This window comes from Periophthalmus magnuspinnatus, chromosome 20 (genome assembly GCF_009829125.3).
Source record: "Periophthalmus magnuspinnatus isolate fPerMag1 chromosome 20, fPerMag1.2.pri, whole genome shotgun sequence".
In the NCBI taxonomy this organism is placed as follows: Eukaryota; Metazoa; Chordata; class Actinopteri; order Gobiiformes; family Gobiidae; genus Periophthalmus; species Periophthalmus magnuspinnatus.
Genome location: NC_047145.1, coordinates 12557444 through 12570078, shown reverse-complemented (window position 1 = coordinate 12570078; position 12635 = coordinate 12557444). Strand labels below are relative to the sequence as shown.

Below are 12635 nucleotides of genomic sequence, written 5' to 3'. Positions count from 1 at the left end.
TTAAGGAGGTAGCCTGAATCATTCTTAATAAACTATTTGTTCATTATGATTAAGTTTTTGTTCATGCTTTAAGGCTACTTCAGGTGTAATTGTTATAAAGTGTTACCCTTTATGTGTCATTGGGTTGGCTGCAAATAAAATGTTCAGCCACCATCCAGCTGCAAGTGATACTATAGTAATGAAATAGGGAGTAGTAGATTTTGCAGTAATAATACTATGTGTAGCAGTAGTAGTAGTAGTAGTACTGGTAGTAGTAGTAGCAGTAGTAGTAGTTCGTAGTAGTATATTTTTCAAAACTTAGCTTTAGTGTTATTCTGTGAAGTAGTCAGCTTTCCTTTATTAGGGGTAAGTACAGCTTATATTAATATTTGAATAATTAACATTAGGGCTCTTTAGGATTTGTTTAAACGCCACTTCAGTACATATGTAGACTTGGTTTAGTCCTGGTCTAGTCCTGATTTAATCCTGGTTTAGTTTAATTAAGGTATGTTATTAACTGCAAAAAACTGCACAAAATAATGTAACCTTCACCATTAATTTGAACTTTGAGCATTTACCTCTTGGACTTGGGCCGTTTTAGATCGACATGGCTCATCTCTTTACTGTTGCAGGTTTGGCTGATGCCTTGGGCGAGGACTGACTGTAAGTTACTTTAGTCAAAGTCTAGTTTGTGTTTTTATACCTCGAAGGACTTTTGCTAAGAAAGTTGCTGCACAACTTTTCAACTTTCCTTTCCTTTCACAATGCTTCATCGCAAAAGCATTAAGTAGGAGTTAATGGAAACTATTAGTGCTGTTTTGTAATGGGAAATAAAAGATGCATTAGAGTGCAGAGGAAAGGGAAAAGGGGCATATTTGGTTTGATAGAATTTGTGACTTTTTCCATTGATGGCTAAAGGACAAAACTGTTCAATAGTTTAATAGTTTAAAAGGGTCAAAATGCAACATAAACACATAGGAAATTTAGATCACCATGTTACCTTTTATTGTTCTGAAACACTATATTCCCTCAGAAACAATGAATTGGAATGTTTAATCATTTTCAGTTTTGTTTTTGACTTTCTGAATCCCGTCTTCCCTTACTCCCCAAGTCACAAGGCTAAGGCATTATCACATTACAATCGGTGTGCATTCAACTAATGAAACTACTGCACATCACATCAGGTTTGTGAAGTTGTGGTGTATTCTGCAATATTTATTTCATATTTATGAAAAATGTCCATGCAGGAGGTTATGTATACTTGTTGTACGGGATGAGTGGAATAGGGCCTGAGAGAGATTGCAGCATTACTCAAACATGCATGGATGACATATAAAACCTCTTCAGGCATGTTTTTGATGAGGGAACAATGTTATAACATGGTAGACTATGCCAAAAAGTAGATTTTGCATAATACCCTCTAATACCCTCTTTAAACTTGGAACCAATGGGATCTGTAAAATCAAATGTAAAGCGATTATAGACGACCACAAAATTTCTCAGAAGTAAAAATAAAAATAACAAGAATTTCTGAAAACCTTCAGATTAGCCTTGAAAAATGTGTTCATAAATTCTTCTTTTGTACCCTTTAACTGTGGCTAAAATCCTGTTAATGGTGTACACAAATAGATGAAATGCAAGTATTTCTTACGATCTCTAAAATCTCTCAAGGGGGACAAAAATACTTTTATTATAACTCAAATCAATGGTTTTCAGAATTCGCAGTCGCTGAAATTAGTAATGCTACGGATATTAGAAGTACTAATATTATTGCTGACCTTGGCATCTTGGTAGATAAAAAACAAAATGCAAACCTGCAACTACCTGTTCAGAGAAAGAGGGGAGTTGTGGGTAAAGTGTCTTGCCCAAGGAGACATTGGTTTCTATCTTTTACCATGATTACACTGTGTTACACTGTAAACACTGTGGAACATTGCAGCAAAGGACACATGGATGTCTATAATTGACCCTGTTCAATCTAATCTTTACTTCATCCCATTTTTGACATTTACACTTTAAGGTAGTAATATTTAGACTTGCTACCCATGGGGCGATTTGTACTATTTTAATAAAGGTGAAAATTACTTAAAGCTCCACTGCGGAATATTTCAGCCAATAAATACTCACAAATAAAAGTCCCATTTTCAACATGGGTGTCTATATTGCTTAGGAACAAAAAAAAAAAACCAACAACAAAAAAATCTCACTGTGAATGAATTTGCCTCTCCACAGACCAGACTCATGACTTTGCTTGTTTGCTAAGTTATCTCCATTTCTTTGCTAACATTAGTGACCCCTGCCAAAATTGTGGCAGGACTGGTGTGGTGAAGGTAGGCAAATACATTAAAAGACATACATTTCATTTTAAATTTAGTGTCACTGTCACTGTGTTTTCGAGCTTTTGCTTTAAAGAATACGATGATAAAATACGCTTTACTTAATAAACTTTAACGCCCTGCTAATTCAATTTGCACACTTTCCAGTCATCAATATCAAGTGTTTTTGATCACCTTCCACTCATCACCACGGTAACAGCACAGATCATCGCCGTGGTAACAGTAGCATCACACACAAGACTCTTGGATCGACCTCCCACTGCTTGTGTTTACTGCCTCATGAATAACGCACTTCAAAAAACATTGAAAGCTTTGGGCAAACTTGGGGGAAACAATCACATCAAACTTTGAATATTGTTTTGTCATATGCAAATAACAACACATATTTATGATGGCCCGTATCGGAGAGACACGTCGCCGCTAATTCGATCTCACGGTTGCCACGGCGAGGGTGTCCTGTTTTAGCAGCTTAACAGAATCTCAGACCACAAAGTAATAAGTTAATCTGTATCCTCCGCACTCAGCAGTTAAAATGTGTCATCGCCACTTTTGTTCGGGAAATGAGGGCAAATCTGACAGAGGAAGTGAGGGAAGAAAACTCAATTCCCGTTGAAGTGGATCAGATTTAGTCAGCGCTGGATAAACAAACTTCTTGATAGTGCTTCAAGGAGATACGGTTAGAATTAGAATGCTATTTCTCTCAATGTCTTTCTTTGTACTAAAGTAGTCACTGTCTATTATCGTACAGCTTTATCTCCTCAAAGTTTTTCTCAGTAATCTCCTCGGAAATCGCACAGGGATGTTACAAGCTGATAGTCAATGCAGCGAAATACACCACACCCCCAGGCCAGCAGGGGTCCCCGCGGGGATGACAACTGCTGAATAAATATAAGATTACTACATTCAGTGAGAACATTCGAAGCGGGTTTAAACCATGGTTCTATAATAAGAACTGGATAAGACACTCCCCGTCTGTCCTGGTGCGAGTTAGATTAGTCGCCACTCCTTAGAAACTGTTAGCTTAGCCACACTCTGAGCCCGCGCTAGTTCCACTCTAGCTGCCATCGTGCGGGCTGGTCAGAACTGATCACGTTTCTGTCGTCACACAATGGGTAGCGCTGTGCAAGTATTCAGTAAGTAAACATGAAACAAAGACTTCCATGGTTTAAACCGCCATGTTTAAATGACAGAAGGCTTAAGATTTGCTATTGTGGGCAAAGACACTTATATAGTCTTGGCTCCGGTCATATTTCCCCGAGTTCAGATTGGTGTGACTGACAGGAGGAAAAAACAATCAGAATAATGCATGGTCCATTCCTGTCAGAACAAATAAGGCGGCTTAAGAATCAAAAAGAAAGGAAAAATTAACATAAGAGGACTCAAAAACAAGGGCCAAAATACACAGAGGACCACCGACTGATCAATACAATGGATCATCCTAGAGCAGCAGTGTCAAACTCATTTTCACTGAGGGCCACATTAACAAATTAACACTATAAATATAACTAAATGTGACCAAATGTAATGTAAAATAAATACTACTTTTTAATCTTCTTAATTTAGCGTTTCTATATTTATTACTTATTCAAGTTACAAATATTGCATATGGATTTGCATAGATATGAAAAAAAATGGCTGTGTAACTGTGCATCTCCTGATAAACTGATATTTTAAGACAGTCATACCTTTTAATTTACCTTGTTGCGGGCCACATAAAATGACATGGCGGGGCACATTAGGCTCTCGGGCCTTGAGTTTGACACATGTGCCCTAGAGGTTTGTCTGAGGCACACACTTTGACTTTGAATGAAATAAATATATGGTCTATCTCACACCAAAACATTTGATAATGAGGTTATTATGGTGCAGGTTTCCCAAAATTGCAGTAAAAAGTATCAATCAATGTAATTAGAGAGTAATTCCCCGGAAAGCCCGAGGCCCAACAAAAATTGGTCCGCGCCCGGCCTGTTCAAAACGATAGATGACCAATGACCAGACTGTAAATCCTCCGAACAAAAAGTCAGACTACTATGAGAAAACTTTTTCAGGTTCATTACCCTTCTATTCAAGGTTGCTATAAAATCAGTTGCCAGGAATACAATGGCAGTATGCGCTTGGCCGGAGTTACACACTGGCTGGTGGTAAACACTCAAACCTCCGTGCCAATGCAGCCATCTCACTAACAATAAAAACTCTAGTTATTAAAAAAATTAAAATTGAAATTAAAAAAATCCATTTTGCATTCTGCGGTCTCAGAGGGTTAAAACCTAAAATCCACACTACACTTGTTCTATAATTTAGTGTACAGCCAGTTGACTTTGAACCTGATCTGGAGCCAAGTCAGGAGGTAAAATACAGAATTTTGTTGATCCAAGTTGGATTTTTAATGTGAGAATAAAACTACCTCCAATCTGTCTGCTGTTTTTATTGTACATTCGATTTTATTGGAAGGACATCAAAAGCAGTGTACCTGACTTTTTATTGTGATTGTGAAAATGTCAAAACTAGAACTAGTTAAATTGATTGCAGTGGTCCAAATTTATTCTTCCCTAATGCATTCAGAGCGTCCTAATTATTTACCACAATGAGTTCTTAAGAGTTTTCCACAACTTCCAGTGACAGAGTTGAGTTTTGCTGTCACGGTAAAGATAAAACACTACTGGCATGTTAACAGCGCACTTCCTGATTCTCAAACAATACAACGCTTTATAATGGGAAGCAGACAGCACTTATTTTGACGCCAAGAACTGATTTTTACAATATATCTGTACTGGGATGACACAAATTTAACTTTTCTACATGAAAAACAAACAAAAAATAATAGATGGATACAGCCACTTTATGTAGCTAAACATCAAACAAAAAAATATTATTTGTTGTTGATCACTGAACAAGTCTACAACATGAATCCAGGGATGCTCAGTGACGTTATAAGAATACCTTACATTCTATCAAATTCTACATTAGTATCCAAAAAAACAAAAATAAATCCAAGACTTATATTGCATGCTGTCACAAATACTTAAATACACATTTTTTGATTTATTTTGCCTTCATAAAAATGCTAGACCTCCGCTCAGTAGAGATGTCAGGCTCTAATAACTCCGTCTGACATATTGGCTTTTTGTAAACTCAATTTCCCATAAGGCCATTTTAATCTTTCAGAGGAATCCATAGTGAGGACTTCAAACAGATGAGTGAGCTGGCACAGAGAGATGAGCGCCGCGCTGGGTCTATTTACAAAAGCTCTGTTTGAATGATATCTTTCCAATCTGTAAAACTAATGTGGGCTATTTTCACATGGCAAACACCTGTTCTTGCATGATTGACATAAGAGGGAAAAAAAAAAGATTGGTGGATAAGCTTAGTGTGAGTTTCAATATTTTTACGTATAAAACGCCCTGCACACAATTTTTCCCATGTATCTGAGTAAAATGAGTCTTTCCCCAGAACAGATATATTGTATAAGCAGCTCTCGAGGTCAAACTAGGTCTGCTACATACTGTTTGCATCTAATTATGAGGCGTTTTACTGTCCAGTCATGAGGAAGTGAGTGTAAAGCATGCAAAGTTGCTGTTAGCTTTCCTGTCACGGCAAAACGCTGCTGGTCTCTGAAAGTTGTGAAAAGAACTTATAAACTCATCACAGTGAAGTGTTAAAAATGGACTAGTTGTGTTTTTCATGTTTTTAAGACAGTAAAAATCAAGCAGACTACAGCGTCTTTATTCAAACTTTACAATTTCAACATAAAATCATGTTAACAATTTACACATAAAATCCAACGTTTGTCATAGAAATACATGGGTTTTGGTTAAATGGGTTGAAAAAAAAATGTGTTTGTCATAGACCATTGAAATTTTAGTACACATATTCCACACATGATACTGAACAAAAAAGCCAAAGAAGACACACCTCTATTTCCAACTGTGCAGGCGTGAAAATGTCATAAGTGCTCTCATTGGAATAAATGGAGAAGTATTACATAGACCAGAGGTGTCAAACACATTTTTGTCGAGGGCCACATCTGCAACATGGCTGCCGTCAAAGGGTCAGATGTATAATAAATGTAACTACTTTTTAAAATTGTTAATTAACTGTTTCTGTATTCATTACTTGTTCAAGTTACAAATGTTACATATAAATTTGCAAAGATGTAAAAATATAGCTGTGTAACTGTCTGTGTCCCGTGATAAAATGACATTGCAAGGCCATCATACCTTTTAATTTACCCTGTCGAGGGCCACATAAAATGATGTGGAGGGCCACGTTTAGCCCGTGGGCCTTGAGTTTGACACATGTGACATAGACGCTGATTTTGGGGGGAGGTGCGATGTAAGTGGGAACGAACAGCAGGATCTACGCGGTGGTGTGTAGCCTGCAGTCGCAAGGGGTGGTGAGGGCCTTCATCACTGCTTGTGGTTTTAGTTATATTTGGGAATGTTGTCATTTTTAGGTAAAAGGGAAAGAACTTCATTGAACTTAACTGCGACTTTACTTCAAATAACTCAAAATTTACAAAAACTTCATTAAAAAAATCATAAAATACGCTGCTCCTTGCAATTAAAGTATGAGCGATTATTTAAACGATCTTGTTTTTATTTCGTAAGGTGCTAAATGATACATATATATTTCTCTTTACATTTTTGGCGACACTTACTGTTACATATTCGAATACGTTTTAGGAAATGCATATATTTCCTATGATCTTACCCGTCCCTGTAGCCTCATGATTGCATTAGCATATAGCACATACTTTAACACTCCAGAGGTTCTGCAGGCTGTGGGTCATATCTAAGTGCAAATCTCATGTCGGGTCTCATGTTTTCTCAAGCAGCTCCTAACTCCGCCTCAACTCATGGGCGGAAAATAACCTTCTCCAAAGAGAGAGAAGAGCCCACCAGAACCATACCAAATCTGGATGATGGAAACATATTGAAGTGAAACTATCTCCTCCTTAGCATCACCTCAACCTAGAATCTTTTCACTCGCACACGTAGGCGGACATTGCATCGCCATAAACACTGTATTTTCCGGATACGGCATTATCTGGGCTAGCTTGGGGGCACTAGTGGGTCGTCCTTTTGATGATAAGAAAAGTGAGGAGCGATTTCTAATTTATCGCTTGGCTTGGGGGGGCGTTCTGCTTTTGTACTATCATAGGATATAGACAAAGCGGCGCTGAAAGAAAACATACACATTTTAATCCCAGGATCAAATCATCAGAAATAGATCGAGAAAGAGAAGACGGGAGGAAGAAAGACACTATTGTTGTTTAATCGGCATTAGGAACGGTTTAGGGAGTGAGTAATGATGTTAATTTTAGAAACCTGAGATGAACCGGAGTATCGAGGGAACGCTGAGGAGGTGCAGAATCAGTGGTCTGTAAAGATTAATGCGGACAAAGAGAGTGGGGCTTTGGGGATAAAGATTTAAATCTAACTTGGCGACAAAGGCACAGGTTTTAAAGAAAAAGAGAGATAGCTTCTTGGGTAGCTGTACTTCCATAGCAACTTAATGATAAAAGCAAGTGAAAAGCTGCAAGTTAAAATCAGTAGTTTTTTTTATCAGTTATTTGTGCTGGACTTGAGAAACTATCTTGTTTCTGAAACCACCGGGTATCAAAAGAAATATATATTTTTATAACACATGAAGAATATTTAAAAAAGTTAAGAAGCTCGAGATTGTGACGTCACACAACATAGAATTTTCACTTTGCCCAACGTTAAACCAATGAAGATTTTAAGATGCTCGTTTTTTAAGTGACAGATGTATTCACCAGTAGTCATCAAGCAGCTTATTAGGTTGTTCCACCTCACTTTCATTTGCTGTTAATGTTGTTTTTGCTAATATATCTCTGTGAGAATACAACTACCAGAAACATGGCAGACTTCCATGGTAACAGCATTTTTTCCAGTTCCTTTCAGAACACTATACAAGCTATATTTAGACTTTAATTAAGATACTTCTACAGATTAGTTCAGGACTAAAAGTGTCATAGCTTTTGAATCTTGCAACATTAGCAAGTGGCAAAATTAGAACAAAATATAATTATTACTGTTAATACAAATACAGCAAATTTGTCAATAAGGTATGAACATAGTAAAAGAAAAATTCAAATCTGTCAACTGGACAAAAAGTTGTTGGAGTGAAGACATGTCGTTCTGGTCAGATTGCTGGTGGACACTGGGATCTGTGCCTGTAGCTCGTTAGACCTAACCTACAAACACAAACTGTATACAACCGGTTTCAGTGCAGTTAGATCCTCACTTCAGACAGATATGAGGCAGTGTCCATCAGTAATCTGACCAGAACTGAAGAAGCGACTTTTGTCCAGTTGACAGATTTGAATTTTTCTTTTACTATGGATCAAACCTGGATGACTGAGACATTACACAGACAAGGTATGAATGTATATAATAGAAAATGTCCTCTTAAAAACATTAAAACATTATTTGCAATGGATCTAGAAAAATGCACACAAGATCACCACAACTATTTAGCAGTGTGTGATTATTGTAAACACAAGGATAGTTGTTGAACTTTGACTTTATTTTAAAATTATTTGATTTAAATTATTTTATTTATATTTATATTTTGAACTCATTTACAAAATCTTAAGTCCATGTCCTTGAATGGTGGTTTAAGGTCAAGTATCTTTAAACAATAAAATACCTGAAATTGACTAAATGCATGAAAGATAAGTTTAACACCATAATGTGAAACTTTCCTGGCAAAGCAATAATGGAGACAAGCAGATGGCATGCCCTCCATCAGAAAAGTTACAGAGTGCACCTTTAACAAACTTCTTTCTTTTCCCCCTTTTCATTACTCTAAATGATTACTTGCTTCGCCCATTTGTCTCTAAACTCCTGCCCCATCTCTGCGTGTTGTTGTGCGGGTTAACCTTATTCCACCTGGCCAATCCATCCAGGCCAAAGTCAATCGAAAAAGTGATTTGTCACGGCTCTGGCTCGGGCCAAATTAGTCCTCCTAACACACAACTCTACGGGGAAGCTTTAGAACACAGAATCCATCCAATCGCTCCAAAAAGAGGATGGGAGGTTTTTTTTTTTCATCCGCTATAATGCTGCGCGGTTCGACTGGCAGACCCCACCAAGCTGCTGCTACTGATAACACCGGGACCTAGACAGGAAACAATGACACAAACAGCCTCCCCAATTATAGCGGATATAGGCAAACATTTAGCAAAAACAAGCCCGATCGCAGAGCCCATCGCACAATAATTACATTCAGGCCAGTTAAATGCATGGATACTTATTGGCGAGAGGTTTAGGAGCATAGGAGAGACAGAAATAGTGGTTGAATAGGGCAAAAAGGAGGGATTATGTTGGAGATTTGGTGTTATGCTCCCATTGCAGAGAATTAAAGGGCTTTTTATACCACCAGCTGAATGAGCAAGAAGCGGTTTTCTGACCAGATTTGCACAAACGCATTCAAAAGAACTCAATGGTGTTTAATTAAAACGTGATCCTTTCCTGTCTGGGATCCTTTCCTATTTGTGACATATGACATATAGGAATACATAATTTTTTTATACATGTGAAATGCCTCATAGAAAGCCCGAGCCCAAGCTTAAAGGGGCCCCAAAGCTAAATATGCCTTAAGGGGCCTCACCACTTCACTGCCCTCACTTCATTGGACTAACTATTGGTGATTCACATCTCATAACATGACTTCAGCTGAAATCACATCCAAGTCTGTTTGTATTACCAACATTAAATGAAATACTAAGGTGAAAAAGACATTGTAGAAGGTTAGGGCCAGTAACCAGAAGAGCAGTATACCAGCATTCGACAGGGGGTGTGGGGGTCCTTCTCCAGAATTATTATTATTTTTTTTAAACATTTTCCACTTTTCTTATTAGTATAAATCTTATCCAGTTGGCTAAAGTACAATGCACAATTTTTCAGCATTTGCTAAAAATGGCTGAATCAAAAAACACATTGTGGTAGACCTGCCAAGAGCAATGATATAGCAGTGTCACAATTATAGCAGTAGTTGCAGTATTAGTAGTAGTATAACATACGTTTGAGACCAGATGAGGACGATGTAGGAGGTCTGGATGAAGAGGAGGAGGAAGAGGAGGAGGTCTTGAGGGGAAAGGAGGTCTTTCCACGACGGGATGATGGAGCCAGCACCCGGGAGCGCTTCAGAGGGATGACCGCCCGAGGGGGAGGGGCAACTCTGCCGTGGTAGTCAAACAGCCTGCAAGTACGGTTATCAGAGTTATTTATGCCATCACTTTAGGTATTAGAAATATTGCTGAAACAATTACCAAGGGGCAAAGGAGAGGATTATTATGACAGACAGTTGACTGAGGTGTGAGAAATAGTTTATGAAAAAACTTTGGCCCTTTTCCAGATCTGAGACAGTATCTTGGCCAGGAGCATCTAGCTGGAGATGAAACCCTGTTTTGCAGGTTGATTGGGAGAACTCTGACACCCCTGAGAAACCATTTTTCTACAACCACATTGAAATATAAAAATATTAAAAGGTATTTTTTTGCCATGTGTAACAATTAGGGTTATCAAACAAATCAAAAATCACACACTAATCAATAGTATCAAAACAATTTGAGCAAGTATCGATACTAAAAAGTCACAGGACAGAAATGAACCTTTCCCGGATAGTTTAAGAATGATCTTGAGCTGTATCAGAACAGACTACAAGACTACATACACTAGTATAAACTCACGGTCCACAATACCTCCCTGGACGACCGAAGGATTACACAGATTTAAGACCAAATGTTAATATGAATGAAAGTATTATTATTTAATGTTGAACATGACATTCTATTCTTTTTTATTGTCATTTGGGATTCAGAATCAGTATTGAGTGTCGAGTCTATTCCTTAGGATCAAAATTGAATGTCAGTATTGTGACAACACCAGTCCTGTGTTCAGCAACACTGACAGGCTGTTTGTAACCCAGGGTGCCAGGGTGTTTTTAAAGTCCATGCACCATCATTATAACCCGGTTAACCAGTGTGTTAGTCACTCTGAATGGAGTTGTACATATTTATCAATGCTGGAATACTGAAAACGATCAGGGAAAGGCGGAATTTTAAGATGCTGATTAGTTGAAGTGTCGAGATGCTAAGGTGTCCGAAAGTGTTTTAAACAGATTGAATAATGCATTGGACCTTTAAATGCTCCTCTATATTTAGTTTCACCTCTGGGCTCATTGTAAATCCCATTGGCCTTTTGGATTCCAATGCCTTCCTCTTTGTCAGACGATGCATATAAGACAAAAGGATTGAGATCTGCTCCTGTATCATCTCAGAGTGAAGAGGCTGCAGAGGAGGGGGCGCTAAATGTCACCCGGAGGTGTCACTTTGACGGTGGTGGGGCTGGTGTGTGTCTGTCACAGCACTCCAGCCAAGTTGACATTTGGAAATGTCTTGGAGGATAAGTGCTATGATCGCTGGAGGAGGGGCGCAGAAACAAGTGAGGCTTCCGTCATTAGCAACTCCTCATGCTCGTCGGCGCAGCACTTCAGACAAGATGAAAGAATTCATAAGGGAAACTTTAAGTCTGGGTATCTGCATGTATCAAATGAGATCATGTACTCTGTGTAGTTCTACATTGTCTCTAATTAAAGAATATGAGTGTGACGAGTGGTTGTCTTTGCCTCTTGTCAGCTATGTTACCAATTTGACACTGGGCATGGCGTATCCTGTCTAAGGCACATAGTTGCAAAGGTAACCCACAAGCTATGTGTTTATAAACTGTCTGCAGTAAAACAATTTATGTACAATAGAAACCTTTTTTCTTCTACTAAATAATATAAATATTGCATATTTGTTTCAGCGTGCACCGCAAGGAAAAACAGTGTGGCATCTAGAGGCACTTCTCAGCATTTCGGAAATGTTCTATCTGCCAAAAATGGTATTATTATTTTATCAAGTGTTTAAGCTTAAGACAGCATTGACCTATTTTGACATTTTGTTCTAGTCAACTAGAAAATCTGAATTCCATAATGCAGTGCGCTATGTAAGCTTTCTGGTGCTAGTCTCCATGGAGATGTTATCGCTTTGAATGGAAATGCCCATAACTGAATAAACACGGACATAAGTTAATAACATGGAACATTCAAGCCAAAACAATGACATCTCCATGGAAACAAGCTATGTGGTGGACCGGAAAACATGCACTTTTATCATCCACTCTTGCGAGTAGCAGAATCTCAGTTCTTCTGTCTATGAAACGACTATGAATTGACTTTTATCATAGTGGAGCACACAGGTCAAGGGCTTATTAAAGTCTGTTTTTACAAATCTAAAATATTACCAAATCG

The 12635-nt window shown here is 38.1% G+C and overlaps 1 protein-coding gene across 1 annotated transcript in view; it reads right to left on the bottom strand.

The window, feature by feature from the left end:
- Window positions 1-12635, bottom strand: part of LOC117388699 (RNA-binding Raly-like protein) — a 101971-nt gene that overhangs the window by 22649 nt on the left and 66687 nt on the right. Inside the window, exon 4 of the mRNA XM_055230282.1 lies at window positions 10363-10541. Within this exon, the coding sequence (XP_055086257.1) occupies window positions 10363-10541 (179 nt within the window). The remainder of the gene's footprint in view (window positions 1-10362; window positions 10542-12635) is intronic.